Below are 20,693 nucleotides of genomic sequence, written 5' to 3' on the forward strand. Positions count from 1 at the left end.
CGGGAGGGGGAGGAGAAAGTCCAGGCCAGGTGGCAGGTGGGGAGGCCGCGGGCCTGTGATTTCACCCCGCGTGGGTCGCGCTTCTGACGCCACCGCGCGTCTCAGCTTTCCTTCTTTTTAAATAATTACTAGTTGGTGTGAGCGAGCGTCCCAGGGGGTGCTTCTGCCCAGCCACTGTGCCTCGTCCGCAGGCTTGCTCTGCCCAGCGCCGGACCATCCCGAACTCGCTGCACCTCCAAATGCTTGCTTCTGGAGGGCTTTACCAGCCAGTATTTCAGAACAGGGAACTGTCTGGTTGATAGCCACCTTCGCCCAGGAGCTCCTCGGGGCAGTGCAGGACTTGGCTCTCATAGTCAGAGGGGCTGCGGCGGTGGATAATCGGCAACGTCCTAAAAAGTGCTGGTGACCCGTGATGCTGGCAGCAACCTGAGGTTACGAGGGACCTGAGAGAATGCGAGGAGGAGGTCAGGAGGATGTGTTGAAATGCCTCTCACCTGACGGTGGATGCTTCCAACACCAGAGACAACGTAACTGCATCAGCAATGTCCCAAAAAGTGCTGGTGACCCGTGATGCTGGCAGCAACCTGAGGTTATGAGGGACGTGGGAAGAATGAGAGGAGGAGGTCAGGAGGATGCGTTGAAATGTTTCTCACCTGATGGTGAATGCTTCCAACACCAGAGACAACATAACTGCCTGAGCTGCATAATTTGATAATCATGTATCGTCATATTTTTTTTTCAACAGAGGCAACACTTTATTTTAGGGCTTGGAAGGAAGCTCTGGTAGCACAGTGCCTAAGGCACTTGACTGGTAACTAGAAGGCTGGCGGTTCAAACCCACCTGGCTGGCAGGAAGGCAGGTTGGCCAATCTACTTCCATAGTGATATGGCTTGGGAAACCCAAGGAGGGGTCACTATGAGTTAGTCCGACTCCACGGCACATAAGAACAACAACAACAGGGCTTGGAGAGGAGGTGATGTTTTTGTGAAATGGAAACTACAATGTATTTGATTAGTAGTAATTTTTTTTTTTTTTTTTTTCTCCTTTTATCACAGACATTGGCTTTGGGCACATTTGGAGTCTTGGAATCTGTGACCCAGCCTTACAGGCCAGGCACAAGGTTCTGCATAAAATACATTTTACCCTGTATTCCCATCTTGACTTGAGTTTTTTAGAGGCAGTTTGGCTTGCTACCTAGATATGCTCTCTAGTTATGGATAATATTGATGGAAATGTTCTTCCTGAGCTCTTAACCATCTTTTGTTGCAGTGACTTCTTCAACCAGAAAACTTTGGTTGTTGTTCTTGGATAGAAAGTATTTATTATTCACCTCCTCCATCTTTCTTAACCGTCCCTCTGCCTCCTCACTGATACTTCCTTTGCGAGTAACACAAGGAGGAAGCATTCTGACATTTAAGATACTTGTTATATATACTTAATCATTCTTGGGAATGATAAATATGTTGGCCATGTTATTATTAAAGTCTCACACATTTTTAAAGCCAGGAAGGATTATTAGGGAAAAAAAAAATGATTTTATGTTCACTTCAGTTTGACTTCTGTCTTTAATGAGATGGTCTTTTGTGAAATGCATTGCATTTCAAACCAGAGCAATCAGTGCCCTGGAGCAGCCTGTACTGAAGCTCCTGTGTTATTTGTCAGGGTCCTGATGAATCTGCCTGTGTCCTTCACAGTGCCCTCTGGCTGCTGCTGCTTAATAGGAGCAACCGGCCTCTTACCTTGTGATGATGGAAAACCGCAGTGGCCTGGACAACTTGCTGGTTGATAGAGCTGTGGGGAGTTTATTAGGGTAGTGCCTGAAGCTATTGTATTTAACTGGATTTCAGTTCCTTCAATAGTACTTCAAGATTACTAGATACTCAAGAAAGAAAATGCATCTTTCCAAAGAATGTTTTCAGAGTAATTAATTAGTTATCAATTCCTACAAGATTAAAAGATATGACTTTGATTTCTTTTTAGGGGAGAACATTAAAGGAGCAGAGTTTTGAAGGGGTATATTATATACTTAGTTAAAATTAGCCCAGTGGTCCCTACAGATCTGGGTGGAATACTCATTGCTTTGCTCTAAGTAACTAGTTTCCATTGTGGTTAAGCTGGCATTTTTCCAGAGAACTAAGTGCACTTCCTTTGAAAAGAAGTCAGAGCCCCTGCTTTTAAAACCTGTCACATCTTCTCTGTATTGAATAGCCATTGGAAACTATAATGACAACAAATTTAACCTATCACTAGTCAATGATACTGAATAAATATTTTTTTCTTGTCAGGCTTATGACTAATAGTTAAGGAGCTCTGGTGGCATACTTGATAAGGCATTTGGCTGCTAACTAGATCAGTGGTCCAAACACACCAGCTGCTCTGTGGAACGAAGATGGGAGCGCTGATTTCTGTAAAGGGTTGCAGCCTCAGATACCCAGCGGGGGTCGCTATGAGTCAGAATCGACTCCATGGCAGTGAGTTTGGTTTGGTTTGGTTTGGTATGAATAGTTGAAATTAGTTTTAGGTCATGGTAGGTAGGAACTATTTACACCTCAATATAAAGAAAACAAAAATTCTCACAACTGGACCAATAAACAGCATTATGACAAATGGAGAAAAGATAGAAGTTGTCAAAGACTTCATATTACTTGGTTCTATAATCAACACCAATGGAAGCAGCACTTAAGACATCAGACGACGTATTACACTGGGCAAAGCTGCTACAAAAGACCTCTTCCAAGTGATGAAGAGCAAAGGTGTCTCCTTGAAGACTAAGGTGCGCCTAACCCAAGCCATGGTATTTTCAGTCACCTCATATGCATGTGAGAGCTGGACAATGAATAAGCGAGACCAAAGGAGAGTTGATGCTTTTAGGTTGTGGTGTTGGCGAAGAACACTGAGAGTAAAAGAGCTAACAGATCTGTCCTGGAAGAAATGCAGCTAAAATGCTCCTTGGAAGCGAGAATGTCCAGACTTTGTCTCACCTACTTTGGTCATGTTGTCAGAAGGAGCCATTCCCTGGAGAACGATGCCATGCTTGGTAAAGTGGAGGGTTAATGAAAAAGGGAAAGGCCCTCAACGAGATGGATTGACCCAGTGGCTGCAACGATGGGCTCAGGTATACCAGGGATTGTGAGGCTGGCACAGGACTGGGCAGTGTTTTGTTCTGTTGTAATGGGGTCGCTATGAGTTGGAGATGACTCAATGGCACCTAACAACAACAACAACAAATAGGAACTATACAGTACCAAAACAACTCACGGTCTTTTTAATTTCATTGATTTTTTTTTTTAAGTGAATTTCTTGGATCTTTGTGAAGAGGCATACACTCCTGCATGAACCTGTGATAGTCATATTTTTAATATAGTATATTGCCCTTCAAGAAAAATAATTTACACAACAAATTAGCATGCAACAAGACTGAAAATTGAATACCTGTTGTGTTCTCTAATTTGAAGGTATGATTCAGTTTGTAGCATTTTATTTTAATACTTGGCAGAATAAACCTATTGCATGAGTGGCAGTTTGACAATGTTACCAAATTGATGGAATAGCAAGTTGCTCTGAAATTATGATGCCTGATAAGTATGCTATGATGTTGTTTTTGAGTTGTGCAACCATTCTTATCCTCTTTTCCATGTTGTTCCTTCTCCACTAACATAAACTCACTGTCCTCTTAATTTCCTAGCTAGTCTTTTGAGCTGCTGTTGTTAATTTGATCCCATGTAGATAGATACATCTTCTTTATTTTTTTTAAATGTGACTTAGGTGAAAGTTCACAGAGCAAATTCACTTTCCATACAGCAGTTCACATACACTTTGTCTTACGACGTTGACTGCAATTTCTCACAGTGCAACAAGTCTCTTCCCACTTCCTTCCCCATAGTTACCTCTTCCCTGTGTCCTTCTCTCCCATGATTGATCTCTCCAAGGAGCATATCTACCTGATGTAAATGTTCAGCTCATATCCCTGTCTTTTGTTTGGCTGGAAGCCATGAGAGTGAGTTCAATTCCAGACCTGAAGGGCAGCTAGGGGCCATAGTGCCAGGGGTTCCACCAGGCTCTATCAGACCAGGAAACCTGGTCCCTCCCCCTTTTTTTTTTCACTACAAATGATTTTGAGTTTTGTTCCACATTGTTCTCCCTCTATCCAGGATCTCGTACATAGATCCCACTCCTAGTGGTTGATAATGGTAGCCGGGCATCATCTAGTTCTTCTGGTCTCCTATAGACTGAGAATTGCGTGATATACCAGTGCCTTGGACTAATTGTTTCCATGTATCTTTGATTTTCTTCATTCTTCTTTGCTCTGGTCATAGAGAGATCCATCCTTGCATCTAGATGGCTGCTTGCAAGCTTTTAAGATCCTAGTCGTTACTTACCGAAGTAGGATGTGAAACAATGTTTTTGTGTGGTATATGTTATGCCAGTTGAGCTTGATGTCCCCTGCGACCATGATCCTGGGCCTACAGGTCCAACTACTCACTCTCTCTGGGTAGCTATGTCCAAGAAGTGACTACAGCTTTGTTCCTTGTCAGCTCTCCACGTGGATAGATCTTAAAAGAGCTCAACACTCAAGGCAGACATTCTTTACTAGTTAAACTAAACTGTTGTTTAGTCTCCATAGCTCAGAAATCTGGATGCTATGAGGACTTTAAATTCTGCATTTTCCCCCTTTTGATCAGGATTCAACTGTAGACTCTTTGGTCAAAATGTTCGGTAATGGTAGCCAGGCACCATCCAGTTCTGATCTCATGGCAAGGAAGGAAGTTGCTCATGGAGGCAATTAGCCCCACATTCCATTTTCTTCCCCTATTCCTGACTCCTCTTCTTCCCCTGTTACTCTAGATGAATAGAAACCAATTGTTGTACCTTGGATGACAGCTTGAGAGCTTAAGACCCGAGGTACTACGCAATGAACTAGCAGAACAGAAACACTACGCTCATTATTAGGCTGATTAACTGGGATGTCCCATAACATATTGCATTTTAACGGCAGTGTAGTAAGTAGGTTTTCTATGAGTTTTCCACTTAACCAGTTGCAGTGCAGTTGATTCCAATTCATGATGACCCCATTCATGTCAGAGTAGAAATACGCTCTATAGGGCCTTCAGTGGTTAAGTTGTCAGAAGTAGATCACTAGGCTTTTATCTAAGATGCCTCTGGGCAGCCTCGAACTGCCAGCCTTTCTAATTCTTTTGTACTACTCGGGATTTGGAGTATACTGCTAGTTGATCTTTATTTTCTATTCAGTACCTAGGTCATGGGGATGTAGCAACTAAGAAGGCAAGTGATTGGAGTTCAGTCAGGATTTTTTTAGCAGTTTACCACAGGGCTTTTATTCTGATGACGTAATTTTTGTCTAATCTCCTGTGATCGCTAATTTTTTGCTAGGGTAAATAACTGGACCTCTTATGTGTACTTCTGATTATTTCCTTAGGATAAGCCGTTAGAAGTAAAATTGCTCAGTCAAAACATTTTTTAAGGCTTTGGTACCTAAGCAAGACATGCATAAACCACCTCTCAGGCTGTTATTTCTGCATGAATGAACCTCATTGATTTGATGATTTTTATGATCTTCATAGTTTCTCCAGTTTTCTGCTTTCTCCCCTCCCCCACCCCCAGATCTGGGGCCTAGGTGTCAAAACAAAAATTTCCACTGTCCTCACCCCAAAATCTGAGTAGCATTATTATCAAAACAAAAATGCTGAAACAAGTTTTCCTGTTACTACACGACAAGACAAGCCTATAATTTTTTCTACCATTTAAGCCATCTCATTATGGAAAATACTGAGATCATCTTAAGTGACCCTTACATGTCTAGGCCTTATTTGCTATTGAAAAAAATACTTTACAACTTTCCCTATCCAATGACTTGGGGGCCTGGTTGCCCACAGTGCAAAGTGATGTCCTTCATCTGCTGAACAAGCAGTAACATAATTGGAGATCTTTGCAGAACCTGAAATAGCTAGACTGAGCTCTAAGCAGATTTGGAAGGTGATGGCCTGGATTACATATGTAGGTCTTATTTTTATGGCATGATTGTTTTGTCATCAGATACACTTACATAGCCTTTAAAATGTATTTTAATGGGAATATGGTGTGTCTTGAGGGTTTTAAAATATGTAATAGGTATACACATGCACTGTGTTTGTTCCTATACATTTAATGGTCATCAGTTTATGGTTGCTTTTGAAGTGTTAAGGAGTACAGAGATGGTGCCTGTTGATATGTTTGCTAGGGGAACAATGTAGAGAAGATGCAAGAACATATTTGAGTTGCTTAATGAAGCTTTTGTTAGTGTACATAAAATATTTTGTATAAAGTTTATATAAATATACTACTGTGAATATAAATTGACTTCCATTTCATCCATTGTATTTTGTATATATGATACGCATTTTAAAAAATTGTGTGATATTTGGATGAAATACCACAAGAAGTTAAGCTTTGTGATTATAGAAACCATCTGTTTTCTTCACTGCTTTATCCTAGGCATAGTGCCAGGCATGTTACAGATACTCATTCAGTACTTGTTGAATGATTGACTAACTGAATAAAAGATACTGTGCATCAGTTGTACCTGGGGTTCATTAATGGATGTAGCTTGTTAAATTGTCCCAAGTAAAGAGTAGCAGTACTTTGATTATTTGTGACTTTTGAATTTGGTTCTGTATTAATATTTGCTGAAACTGTATTGGCATAAGGTAATGTTATTTTGGTTGGATTTGTGTATCTGTGAAAGATTCTCTTCAGTTTCAGGAAGTTCTGTAGAGTTTTTTTTATTTACTCAGGGTGCTATTTTTAGTTTTACTTCCAAATTAGATAGGATACAGGAAATAGCATCTAGAGGAGAAATTGTTACTAGCTTCCACTGAGTTGGCCCCAACTCGTTGTGACTGACCCCAGTGCACAACGGAAGTGAATGCTATCTGGGCCTCCCCATGCTAGGTTGTGAATTGGATAGTTGTGATCCTTGGGCTCTTCAGTGGCTGGTTTTCAGAAGTAGATCACCAGACCTTTCTTTCTAGTCTGTCTTAGTCTGTCAGCTCCACTGACAGATGGTAACTGCGCATGAGGTGTATCAGTCTGGAATCGAACCCATTTCTCCCAATGGGAGGTGAGAATTTTATCACTGAACCACCACTGAGATAGCTGCATCAAAAATTATGTGTTTTGTTTTAACTGAGTGAATAGAGAATTTGATTAATCAAAATCTCCTAAACCTTATGCCAGGTATTTAAATAAAACATACCGGAAAATTATAATGTGCTTGGAGAGGCAACTGGTGTTTTTCAAGTGTTAAATATAGAGAGAGTAGATGAAAAGGCGAAATTACCAAAGTTCCAAGATTAGAATAATTGAGGGTGTCTGGGCAGTATCATTTGTTTGTAGAACCCATATTGTACATTTGTCTAAACTGCTAGAATGGAAGCCAATTTACTATCAATTGGATAGTGATGATTATTATGAAGAGCACGTTGGCCTGGGCTTTAGTGCCTAAAATAAGTGAATGTATGCATAGAGGAAAAGTTCTTGTTGACAACATCTAGTTTTTAAAAATTGCCCTTGTTATTTGAAACTTGGTTAAAAGATTTAAAAAACTGCATAATTTAAAGTTGTATGTAATTCTGTTTGATCACATAACCCACTGCCATCGAGTTGGATCTGACTCATAGCAACCCCTCCTTGGGTTTCTGAGGCGGTATCACTGCGGAAGTAGATTGCCTGACCTTCCTTCCAAGGAGTGTCTGATGGGTTTGAACCACCAGCCTTCTGGTTAGCAGTCAAGTGCCTTAGGCCATGTGCATATTGTAGCAGTAATATTTTAGTTCTGCTGTAAATGAGAAGCAAAGAATCTATTTCACTAGGGAAAGATTTTGCAAGGGCTCTGTGGGTATACAAGGTATGTAGCTGGTGCAGTTTGTGCTAGACTGCTAACCTAAAGGTCGGCAGTTTGAACCCACCCAGCAGCGCCACAGAAGAGATCTGGCTTCCGTAAAGATTACAGCCAAGAAAACCCTGTGGAGCATTTCTACTCTGTAACACACGAAGTGCCATGAATTGGGATTGACTCTATGGCATTGGGTTTGGTTTTGGTTTACGTGGGTATAGGAGTCTCTGGATGGTACAGATGTTTTAAGGGCTTAGCTACTAACTGAAAAGGTTGGCAGCTCAAATTCACTCAGACTCCTTAGAAGAAAGGCCTTGCAGTCCACTTCCAAAAGATCACAGCCATTGAAAACCCTATGGAGTTGTCATGACTTGAATCAACTCAGTAGCAATGGGTTATGTGAGAATAAAAAGATAAAAGGTTAAAAAGTCTTAATGTAATGAACACAGGACTTTCTGTGGAAGGAAGCATAAGAGAAAATAGAGAATTGGGAGTGTGGGCATTTTTGTAGGTACAAATAAGAGAGAGAAGGGTGTGGAAAAATCCAGTTGATAGATTTTTTAGACAGTAATCAGCTCTGAAGCTGCTCCTAGACATGGAGTTTCAGCACTCTTCATGGCCTTTCGACTACTCTTTCTTCAAATCCTGGCATGTTTTGCTCTGAATGAAATAGCTCATAGAGAAATTTTCTCTGGACTTTGGCATCAGTGACTAGAGCAGTATTACCTTAGGAATGAAATGAAATTAATATCCAGGATGTTTCCTCAGTTCTAACAGGTAGCTGTTAGAAACACAATCTATTATAAACATGAGTCCTAGCTGCCTTTTTAGAAGATTTATATATAATAGTAAAACTCTTGAAAACTTTAGGGTTTTTTGTTTGTTTGTTTTGATTAGCTAGGATCATGTAGAAGGCTTTCAGTTGTAAGTGATAGAAAATTTACTTCAAACTGGCTTTAAGCCAGTAAAGAATTCTCGGCAAATATACCTGAAATCTAGAGGAAGAACAGGCTTCAGGTGAAGCCTGACATGATTAACCGTGTCATGGTAGTATCTGCTTTATTCAAAGGTTGGTCCCCATGTGAACACAAAATGGATTCTAGTTGCTCCTGTTACTCCATTGAACGTCTTGAGCTTAACTCTGATTGGACCAATGTGGGTGCATGTGTCCATCTTTGAACAGATAATGTGGCAAGGTGTATTGTATTTGTTGGCTTAAGTGACTCAAAGCTGGAACTAGAAATGGGTTCAATTCCATCCAAACTGTATGGCCTCAGAAATTTGGGGTCTTATTAAGACAAAAGAAGAGGGGGGTGGATGCTAGAGTGGCAATCAGCAGTGCCCCCCACCATGTCTTACTGCCTTCAAATATCTTGTCCATTTTATTGTCTACTACAGTGTTTCTCAACCTTGGCCAGATAAATCTTTGTTGTGGGTGCTGTCCTGTTTAGGATATTTAGTAGCATCTGTGGCCTCTACCCACTAAGTGCTAGTTCTTGACAGCAACTTGTTGTTATATACAGTATTATAAAACATATACAGAAAAAGGAAATGAAATGATGGGGATTATTAATAAAGTGAAATGGAAATTGTAGTCTTTTCTTTCTGTATTCCATTAGTTCATTATGCATGTCTCTTGGAGTATACACCCCATTTTGGAAATTAATGGCCTAGCATATTGGTATCCAGTCAGGTTTGTCAGTTTCTCAACTGTGTATCCATAGTTCTATGTACGATGTTACCCTGTGTCACTTGGTTGTTGAATGTGACTTTTCCTGTTGTTTGAGCATTGGTTACTATGGTTGGCTAAACCAAAGAGCTGCTAAGTACCCCACGTTAGAGAGTGTCCACCCACTGGAACAAGACACTTCCTCAAGACTTAGACAAAAGAGGTGGCAGAATCTGCCTGGCTGCCATTACCACTCTACTACAGACTGTGTGTGCAGAGAAGAAAGGCTGTGGCCTGTGCTGTGTTGGGAGAAGGTTTTCCTGACATCGCTCCTACACTATCACCATCCTGCAGTAGATCTTGGCCATAGGTGGTAGGAGCTTGTAAGACCAAGAGAAGGGTGTCTTGCCCTCTGGCCAGGTGCTTTCTGCAGGTAAGAGACTGCTGTGTTTGCCCAGGCCAGCAGGATGTGAAGGACTGGTGCAGTCTGCTTGGGAAGGCTGTTGGGGGGACTTCCTACCACATACCAATCTTGGAATCCCTGCGTAGTGTAGACAGTTAATGCATTTGGCTGCTAACCCAAAAGTTTGTGTCCACCCAGAGGCACTTTTGAAGAAAGCACTGGCAATTTCCAAAAGGTTGAAAACCCTGTGGAACACAATTCTACTCTGATGCACATGAGATCCCCATTAGTCAGAATCAATTCAACAGCAGCTGGCCAATTTTGTTGCCACCTGGAAGGTGGGCTGCACTCTGCCATCCTGAAAGTGGTTGCCGACTCACTGTCAGTTGGGCATTGACCTTGTGTACAAACACAGCTTCCTCCCTGGTCATCCTCTGATCAGTGGCATAGATTTGGATGACAGTTGGCCAAAGTAGAGTGACTTGGGGACAAAGTAGGTAGAGGTGGGGACAAAGTAGGTAGAGGTGGTTGACCTGGATCATATTTGAACTTGTTGACTTCCTAATGAAAAGATCACCAGGTGCCCTGTTTCTTCCTGTCACCCTCATGTAATTGAACACAATGGAGGTCAGATATCTTACTCTGTAGCATCTTACTTTTCAGTTGTTCTTAAATATTACACTTTTTAAGCACATGGTTATTTCATAGTAGGTAAGAGTAATTTGTTTTGTGTAAATAGACATGGGTTGGAAAGTTTTTAGTTGTTTTTTTACCTGTGTCTTTTTTGAAGTGTTATGTCCCATTTTCTTTAGATTAGATGTTTTCTAGTGCTTAGAGAAAATTGTACAGACCAATATTAAGTTAGGCTCACTATTTTTTCTTGATACAAAAAACACATCAGAGTTTTAACGACCTGGTTGTCTTCTCAATCATATGATAGTTTAAAAAAATGATGGCTGTTTGGTACATTGTTCTCGTCCCACCTTCTTCCCTTCCAATTCTGACTAAGGCCCACTGACTTAGCTTTGACCTGGACAGGCTTTGGCTCACAGCTCAGAAAACACTGTGATAAACAATTTAGGATGATTAGCATGGTGATTTTAAACCAGGTTTACCTAAATAGCCAAAAATGATTATTTTCCTCTCTTCTCCTTGTTCCTTTGCCTCCGAATCTCTATATTTCAGTCTCTAATTCTGACATTCATATTGTTCATTGTAAATTGAAGCTAAATGATAATTCCTTCTTCATATGATTATTAGAGGACCAAATGCTTGTCATAAAGTAATCATTCAGTAATAGCAGTAGTGGCTATTACTTAACCCAGTAGCTTCCAGCTCTTAGTTATCAAGATTTTACTTGCTATATGGGACTATAAACCAAAAAAAAAGACCAAACTCACTGCCATCGAATCAGAGCCAACTCATAGCAACCCCTCCTTGGGTTTCCAAGGAATGGCTGGTGGGTTTGAACCGCCAGCCTTCTGGTTAGTAGTCAGGTGCCTTAGGCACTATGCCACCAGAGCTTCTATATGGAACTATAGGTCCGTGATTTTAAAGTACTGCTGGGGGTTTTACGTTATTCATTACATGAGGGTCTGTGAGGTGCTGGGTTTTCTCCCTGATGTCCAACCCTTACTCCTGGTGGAGGAGAGAAGCTGACTTAAATATTCCATGTGTGCCCAGGCTCTCCTTCCTTCCTGTGGTTACTTTCCCCATAATACTGGTGCTGTGGTATTTTTGAACCACCTGTTGTAGGCCAGGTACTATAGTTAGTGCTAGAATATGTGAATACACAGCCCCTGACAAGTACACATTCTAGTGGGAGAAATAATGTCTCATAAAAGGTAGACCCATGCCAAACAGGAAGATTTAATTAATGACATGTTTCCAAAAAAGCCTAATTAAAAGGTTAAAGCCATTCCACTTCAGGAGTATAGTTGAATAAGAGCTTACCAGTAGTTGAGTGGAGAGAGATTATATTAGTGAAATGCTTAAATTATAGAACATGCCTTAATTCAAGTATGTAGAATAAAAAAACCAAACTCACTGCCATCGAGTCGGAATCAACTCATAGCGACCCCTCCTTGGGTTTCCGAAGCAGTATCTCTATGGAAGTAGATTGCCCAACCTTCCTTCCGAGGAGTGGCTGGTGGGTTTGAACCGCCAGCCTTCTGGTTAGCGGTCAGATGCCTTAGGCACATGCCACCAGAGCTCCTAATAAGTACTTGAATTAATTGTTAGCATTCTTGCCAAGAAGGGCAGTGGGGTTTGGAGGTAGAATTCTCACCTTCCATGTGGGAGACCCTGGTTTAATTCCAAGCCACTGCGCCTCAAGTGCAGCTACCACCCGTCTGTCGGTGGAGCTGTTGAGTTGCTGTGATGCATAACAGGTTTCAATGGAGCTTCCAGGCAAGAGTCTATGAATCACAACGATCTCATCCTGTGCCTGGGGTCGCCATGAGTCATGGGCCAATCGGATGGCAACGAACAACAATTTTTGCCAAGTGGAAGCCCTAAGAATTTGTTTTAATGAGGAATTAATATTTTTATAGTTTGCTGATTAACTGTGTAAAGAAACTACTATGTAACTTGCCTAGAGACTAAAATGAGGCTGTTAATAAATGGTATTTTCAAATATTTAGATTTCTTAAGATATAATTCTCATTGAAATCTCAATTTAATACTTCTTTAGCTTAGCAAATACTGTTTGTGAACCTGATGCTGGGGATACAGAGGTGAATAAGACACACATCCTGGCCTTGAGGAGCTCACATTGTGAGCAGCAGCATTTTCCAAAGAGTAAAACATGTATCACTAGAGGTGTGGGTGATGATTCCAGGTGGTACGTGATGTTGCTGATCATAAATAGCCATCAAAGATGTAATTTCAGGGACATTATTACTTAGGGAAAGATGAAAGTAGGTATTTTAGGGTAGAGACATGAGCTGTTTTGAAGAAAATATACAGTAGTAATTCAGGTCATATTTCAATATCAATAACTTGTAAAGGGCTGTACTCAAGTGACTGTCACCAGGAGAACACTAGTCCAGAGAGACTGAGACAATAATGGGAACACAGAGGGTGAACTGATTACTTCTGACAGAGGGAAGCCCAAGAACTTTAAAAAAAAAATAAATAAATAGTTAAAGGTAAGCTTTAGCTTAATTTTCAGTGGAGTTCAGATGAATCAGATTTTAATAAAAATTTATATTTTCTCAAACATTGATTTTAAAAATAGTAGCATTATCTGAATAACTATTTTGAGTGTGCAACAATGCATTTTCTAGAATATTTATTGCAATGTGGTAGTGAAATTGGAAATGATACGAATATTCGGCAATAGGAAATTGGTTAAAATACTATACATCAATACAAAACGATAGTATGCAGCTATTACAAATGGTAGTTACTTCTTTAATTGATGAAATCTCAACTATATTTTTTTACTTCCCTGTATGTTCTAATTTTTATTCAGTGAACTTACATGCTTTTATAGAAATAGAGAAACATGCACATTTCATTTGTGTAGAAAATGGTGTTGCTTTTCTGATCTTGCTGTCATTTTTTTTTTTTTTTTCCAGGTGTGGGGGCACAGTTGGTGCTATTTTCACTTGTCCACTAGAAGTCATTAAGACAAGGTTGCAATCTTCAAGACTGGCACTTCGGACTGTCTATTATCCTCAGGTTCATCTGGGGACCATTAGTGGAGCTGGCATGGTGAGACCAACATCCATGACACCTGGACTCTTACAGGTTCTGAAGTAAGTTTAGTTCCCCCCAGACGTCTGTGCTGCTGCCGCGTGCACACCCATCCCCACTGTCCCTTGCAAAATGTTTGTAAAGCACATCAACTGAGGTGCTCTGTTTGCCGAATCTTGTGTGTCCAAATTTAAGAATTAAGTTTCTTTACCAATACCACTGAACTCTGATCTCGCTCCCTTAGTGACAGGGGTCATGCTGTGCACGTGCTTGTCGCCTGGACAGTTCAGTAACCCTGACAGAGCCAACGGAAAATCCTCAGACTACCCCACTTACCCAAAACCTCTTCTTAGCAAGAAGATTGATCATTGGATTCTACTAGAGTAGAATTTTAAAAATCACACGAAGGGCTGTGAAAATTTTTAGAGAACATAATACGGAAAAATTTTTTTCCACTTTTTATTTGAAAATAAATTTATAGAAAAGTTGCAATATGTATTACTGATTTTTTTTAAGTTTTGTTTCATAGCCATTTTATTATTTTCACTGCATTAAAAGCATCTTGTATACTTACAACATAGCTAAATGATCGTAAGTTGGATTTGGCTTATTGGTCTCTACACTTGAAAACTCAGAAGTTCAGATCCCCACTTAACAATATCTGACTTTTAAAAAAGCTTGGAACTTTGTCCTTTCAAAGAGGTCATCAATATATTAGTTAAATTTAACTGAACATAGTATTCAAATCTTTGAAACCATTTCAGATAAGGTATTTTTAAGATTCTCCAGTGTACCTCAGCTGATACTTAATAGCTTATAAGTGAAAAAAAAAAGAAAAATGACTGCTTTGGCTGCTGTTATGTTCAAGAAAGACATATTGTCCCTTATCAGTGTAGATTCTTAGATGGGAACTGTTAGAAAAAGATGCAGTAAAATGGAAATGCTTTGTCTGAGTAACCACCCATTTAGCACTTTGGTCAGAGTTCAGTCACATTTTAGATAAGGCAGAATGAATTGGAAAGGGCTTCATTTATTTTTAGGTACATTTTGTTTGTAAAACCTGCCTCTGAGTCACTCAAGTGTCCATGCCAAATGTGTGTGCAGGTGCATCTGAGTTTGTTGAGCAAAGATAGGACAGTAGGACCAGCTGCTGGGGACAAGGTCCCGAGTAAAAGACTCTGCAACCCAGTGAGGGAAGGTGAGGGGAGCTGGTATCCAAGTTTCTAGAAGAACGAGTTTTTTAAATTAAACATTAAGAAGAGGAGTGAAGGCACCAAAGGCAGGGAATTAGGGATAAACACAGGAAAAATAGAAATACAGAAATTTGGAGGCACTCTTTGATCTCAGAAAGAAGAACTACAAACCCAGGGTCCTCAAAAAGGCAGGGCTGTGAGAAGCACCCACATCTTGGTTTGCCTTTTGACATATTAAGGTGTTGGCAGTGCTGTAGATGGCACCTTTTTTTAAGGAACATGAAGTGCTTTGGACATAATGAAATGAAGACAGGTAGTTTGCCAACTAACATTTAAAATGAACTTCCTCTTACTTGCTTGCCAAATAACTCATGACTAGTGAATTTATATTTACCGTAGCTGGGAAACTCTTAACCAGAAGTTATATGTGTCAACAGGTCAAGCTCATAAGGAAAATGAGAATATTTCTATATTTCAAATTTTTCAGGATTCATTTTCTGTATGCCCAGTGTCTCTGTTTCTCTATTGCCATAAATATCTCTGTGTATATTTTTTAACACACAAGTAAGATCTTACTGAAGATAATTCAGAAACGTTTGCAGCAGTATATTGACAGAGAACTTCCAGAGGTTCAAGCCGGATTCAGAAGAGTACGTGGAACAAGGGACATCATAGCTGTTGTCAGATGGATCTTGGTCAAGGCAAAGAATACCAGAAAGATGTTTACTTGTGTTTTATTGACTATGCAAAGGCATTTGATTGTGTGGATCATGACAAATTATGGATAACATTGAGAAGAATGGGAATTCCCGAGCACTTGATTGTACTCATGAGGAATCTGTACCTTGACCAGGAGGCTGTCGTTCGAACAGAACAAGGGGATACTACATGGTTTAAAATCAAGAAGGGAGTGCGTCAGGGTTGTATCCTTTCTCCACACTTATTCAATCTATATGCTGAGCAAATAATCCGAGAAGCTGGACTATATGAAGAAAAACGTGGTATCAGGATTGGAGGAAGAATCATTAACAACCTGAGATATGCAGACGATACAACTTTGCTTGCTGAAAGTGAGGATGACTTAAGGCACCTACTGATGAAGGTTGAAGAATACAATCTGCAGTATGGATTACGTCTCAATATAAAGAAAACAAAAATCCTCACAACTGGACCAATGAGCAGCATCACAATAAATGGAGAGAAGATTGAGGTTGTCAAAGAATTCACGTTGCTTGGTTCTACAATCGATGCCAACGGAAGCAGCAGTCAGGACATTAGACAACGTGTAACATTGGGAAAGTCAACTGCGAAGGAACTGTTTCAAGTGCTGAGGAGCAAGGATATCTCCTTGAGGACTAAGGTGTGCCTGACACAAGCCATGATATTTCCAGTCGCCTCGTATGCACATGAGAGCTGGACAATGAATAAGGAAGACCAAAGAAGAGTTGATGCTTTTGAGTTGTGGTGCTGGTGAAGAATGCTGAAAGTACCATGGACTGCTAAAAGAACTAACAGATCTGTCCCGGAGGAAGTGCAGCCAGAATGCTCCTTGGAAGCAAGAATGGCCAGACTTCGTCCCACCTATTTTGGTCATGTTGTAATAAAGAACCATTCCCTGGAGAAGGATGTCATGCTTGGTAGGGTGGAGGGTCGACGAAAGAGGGGGAGGCCTTCAACAAGATGGATTGACACAGTAGCTGCAATGATCGGCTCAAGTATAGCAGGGACTGTGGGCTGGCGCGGGATTGGGCAGTGTTTCGTTCTGCTGTGCATGGGGTCGCTATGAGTCAGAAACGACTTGACGGCACTTAACAACAACAACAACATATTTTTTAAGATTCTCCAGCCCACCTTAGCTGATATTTAATAGCTTTTAAGTGAAAAAAAAAATGGCTGCTTATATGTGATATAGGAGCCCTGGTGGTGCAGTGGTTAAGCACTCAGCTGCTAACTGAAAAGTTGGTAGTTTGAACCCACCAGCCATTCCACAGGAGAAAGTTACAGGCAGTCTGCTTTCATAAAGATTTACAGCCTTGAAAACCCTATGGGGCAGTTCCCCTCTGTCCTGTACGGTCACAATTAGTCAGAATTGGCTTGACAGCAGTGGGGTTTTGGTTTATGGAATATGATATTAATGATTTTTCACAAGTACCTTAACACTCAGGCAGGATATTATGCCTGTTTCACAGATGAAGAGACATAGATTAGAAGTTAAATGACTTTTCTGAGGTCATATTTGATATACATTTGCCTATGTTTTTCAGGGTTTTATATATACCATCCCATTGTCCTCTCACCTCCCTGGTTTCTGCTGAGAAATCTGAGCTTAGTCTTATTGGTTGCTCCTTGTAAGTAACTTATCGTTGTTCCCATGCTGCTTTCAGGATTCTTTCTTTCTCTTTGGTTTTGGTGAGTTTGAGGATGATATATCTTGATGATTTTCTTTCGGGGTCTATCCTGTTTGGGGTTCATTAGACTTCTTGAATTGATATATTCTTATCTTTCATCATACCAGGGAAATTCTCTTCCAACAAGTCTTTGACAATTTTCTCAGTGGGTTTATTTGTCTCTTCCTGTTCTGGATTTCTGATTACATGTAGGTTATTCCTTTTGGTGGTATCCCACATGAACCTTAGGCTTTCTTCATTTTGTTTTGATCTTTTTTCTGATTGTTCCCTTTCCAAAGAAGTATTGAGGTATTTGTCTTCAGTCTTACTAATTATGTCTTCCATTGATTCAGTTCTACTCTTTTGCCCTTCCAGGGTGTTATTAATGAATGTTTAGTATTGATCTTCTGGATTTCTATCTGTAGATTTTGTATCATTTCTAATTTTTCATTTATTTTGTCATTTTGTCCTTGTATTGTCTTTCAAATTGCACTAGGGTTTTCTCTATGTTTTCCTCAATTTTGTCAGTGTTTTCCTTGATCTGTCTCTCAATATGTTGAAGGTATTCTTTTGAATTCCTTACCAGGGAGTTCCAATGCTGCTTCTTCCTCACGAATGTGTTCTGGGTCTGCATCCTGGTCCCTTGTTTCTTCTGCTTTATCTTGCTTCTTTGGACTCTGGTGCTTTGTTGTCTCACAGACATTGTGACGTTTTTTGTGTTTATGTTTAATTGGTGATAGTATGTTGGAGTGATTTGTCCAAGATTTTCATTTTCTTTGTTTTGTTTGGATGTTATCTAAGTAAGCATTGTACTATGCTCCACTATTCACTAGTTGGCAGCATTTATACACTCACCACCTGTCCCCTTTCCCATTGTCAGCCTCCCCATATGTCCCTGCTGTCATTGGCAAGCAGAGCCTATTCTTAGGTCCCTGGAATCTGAATGAGAATGCTGTCACTTTAAATATCCAAAATGGCCACTGCTTGTAAACATTCAAAATGGTTGCACCCTCGGTCACTTTAAATATCCAAAATGGCTACCACTTGTAAACAGTCAAAATGGCTGCACCCTCTGGACAGCCGAAGGTCCATAGCTCAGGTTGTCTCCCTCTTTGCTATTTCTCTTACTAGTCATCAGCCACCAGCACAGTCATCCCTGCAGCCCTTGGCAATCAGGGCTGATCTTTAGGTCAATTCTCAGGTCCCAGCACCACTTGGAAATATTCAGGCTGTTGGTGCTGTCAGTAGCTGACAGTCCACAGCTCCGTCCATCTCCATACTCACTGTTTTCATTCAGGTTCTTCCACTAGTTGGTGCCTAATCTACTTCTGTATAATTCCTTTCAAATCTCAGGGCTCCAAGATTACCTACTGTATCTCTGTCAATTGGTTTCTCTTTTCTTTGTTGAAGAGGGTCTGTCTATTCCGCCATCTTACCATAAATCTTCCCATTTGCCTATTTCTAAGAAAGATTTGAAGCAGGTCAAAGTACAGCAGTCCTAGAAACTAGGCTCAGCCTGTGGTTCTTTCTAATGGAGACAGCAGTAGTAGCTCAGAGACTTCCAGGAGGATATCCTTCTACCTCTCTGGCTGCTGCTTCTGTTTCCTTTGCTGTTTCAATAACATTACAGTCTCTTGATGTTGAAAGGTCTCATGGCTTAGACCTGGGACCTCTTTAGACAGATCCACTCCTTCGGTAATATCATGGCTTTGAATATCATCTCTCAAGCTGACAGTGCTTCTCTGAACCTCACACTCTCCATCCGTTGGCCTATTTGACAACTCTACTAGGATGTTTAATGGACATCCAAAGCGTAACATATGCAAATCTGAACTCCCCCAAACCTGCTGCTTCTAGGATCTTCCCTGCCTCAAATAAAGGCAACTTCATCCTCTGCTTACATAGCTCTACAGCCTCAGAGGCATCTTGGCTCTTACTTCTCTAAAACCCTACAGCAATCCAAACAACTCTGCCTTCAACATACATCCAGTATCTGGCCCATTTTCCCCACATTCTCCACTACTAATCTTGGTCAAAGCCCACCATCTCTCTCACTTGTATTATCACATTAGTTTCCTGACTGGCCATCTGGCTTCAGACCTTGCTGCCCTCACCATCCTTAGCCTGGTCTCAACAGAGCAGGCAGAGAATCTCTGGCCCACATCCCTTCAGGGATCACCATCTCCCTCTGATTAAAAGCCAAAGCTGTTTCTTTGGCCAGTTGCTATGCAAAATGCCATCCCCCCCTGTGACTTCTCTGACTTCATTTCCAATTCCTTTCCCCATCTCAGCTGCTTCTGGCTGTTCCTTTCAAAGGCCGGGAACATTTTCTGCCACAGGCCCTTTGTACTCCTTTGTATTTGACATCATCTACCTGGCTGGTTTCCCATTGTCACCTTTGCAAGAAGGCCTTGGAACAACTGCGCTATTTAAAACTAAATGCTCCCTTCACGCCCCACCCCCCCTCATTCCTGCTTTAATTTATCCCCAGCACTTAACCTCCATCCAACATACAGTGTAGTTTTCCCTACTTCCCTCCACTAGAATGGAAGAGCTTCCTCAGAGGTAGGGACTTCTGTTTGTTTTGATTACTGAGTATCCCAAGGACCTAGCATGCTGCCTGTCTCATAGTAGGCATTCAATACATGGTGCATGAATAGATTTTGAGAGATTAGTAAGATAATGCAAATAAAAGTCTACATACACACACACACACACACCACCATGTAAATGATAAATATTAGCTGCTGTCATTATAATATGTACTTTTTGTGCTTTTTAAACATAAGATTTATAACTCAGTTTCTTGATGGCCAAGGCAAAAAGGGAATATTGCCTCTTTGAAAAAAAGAAAGCATGTTCACTCTTCAGGAAAAATGTATGTCTTTTCCTATTAGTCAGTTCTAAAAGCAGTCTGTTAATCAGTACTTGTACCAATATAAGAAGCATTGCCTTTGAGGATGGTTTAACACATAATCATTTTTCATTCTCCTAATCCCTGCTTGAATCCATCATCCTCTCACCTGCATTATTGCCTTAACTTTCTATTTCTTCTGTTGACCTTCCCTTAGCTAACAGCCCTGTTAGGGCAGTGGTTAAGTGCTCGGCTGCCAACCAAAAGATTGGTGGTTTAAACCCACTCATCTGCTCTATGGGAGAAAAGCCCTGACAGTCTGCTCCTGTAAAGATTACAGCTTAGGTAACATTATGGGGCAGTTCTACTCTGTCCTATAAGATCACCATCAATTACAGACACACAACAACAGCAAACTAAGGTAAGATGGTCTAAGGGAGAGGTCTTTATCTGGTAAATGGTAAAACAACAACAAGGGTCCAGGCGTTTTCTTTACCACAGAGACCATGGCAGTTGTCTGTTCACACTTTTTTTTTTTTTTTTTAGGGTTTGGGTGAAGATTTACAGAGTAAATTCACTTTTCATACAGCAGTTCA

General features: G+C 40.7%; 1 protein-coding gene across 1 annotated transcript in view; it reads left to right on the plus strand.

Moving 5' to 3' along the window:
- The first annotated feature begins 13,264 nt into the window (after nucleotides 1–13,264).
- SLC25A33 (solute carrier family 25 member 33) overlaps nucleotides 13,265–20,693 on the plus strand; it is a 27,982-nt gene continuing 20,553 nt past the window's right edge. The window contains exons 1-2 of the mRNA XM_007942600.2: nucleotides 13,265–13,269; nucleotides 13,546–13,725. Coding sequence (XP_007940791.2) covers nucleotides 13,265–13,269; nucleotides 13,546–13,725 — 185 coding nt within the window. The remainder of the gene's footprint in view (nucleotides 13,270–13,545; nucleotides 13,726–20,693) is intronic.

Source organism: Orycteropus afer, unplaced genomic scaffold (assembly GCF_000298275.1).
Source record: "Orycteropus afer afer isolate SDZICR_OR568_19922 unplaced genomic scaffold, OryAfe1.0 scaffold00094, whole genome shotgun sequence".
Taxonomy (NCBI): domain Eukaryota; kingdom Metazoa; phylum Chordata; class Mammalia; order Tubulidentata; family Orycteropodidae; genus Orycteropus; species Orycteropus afer.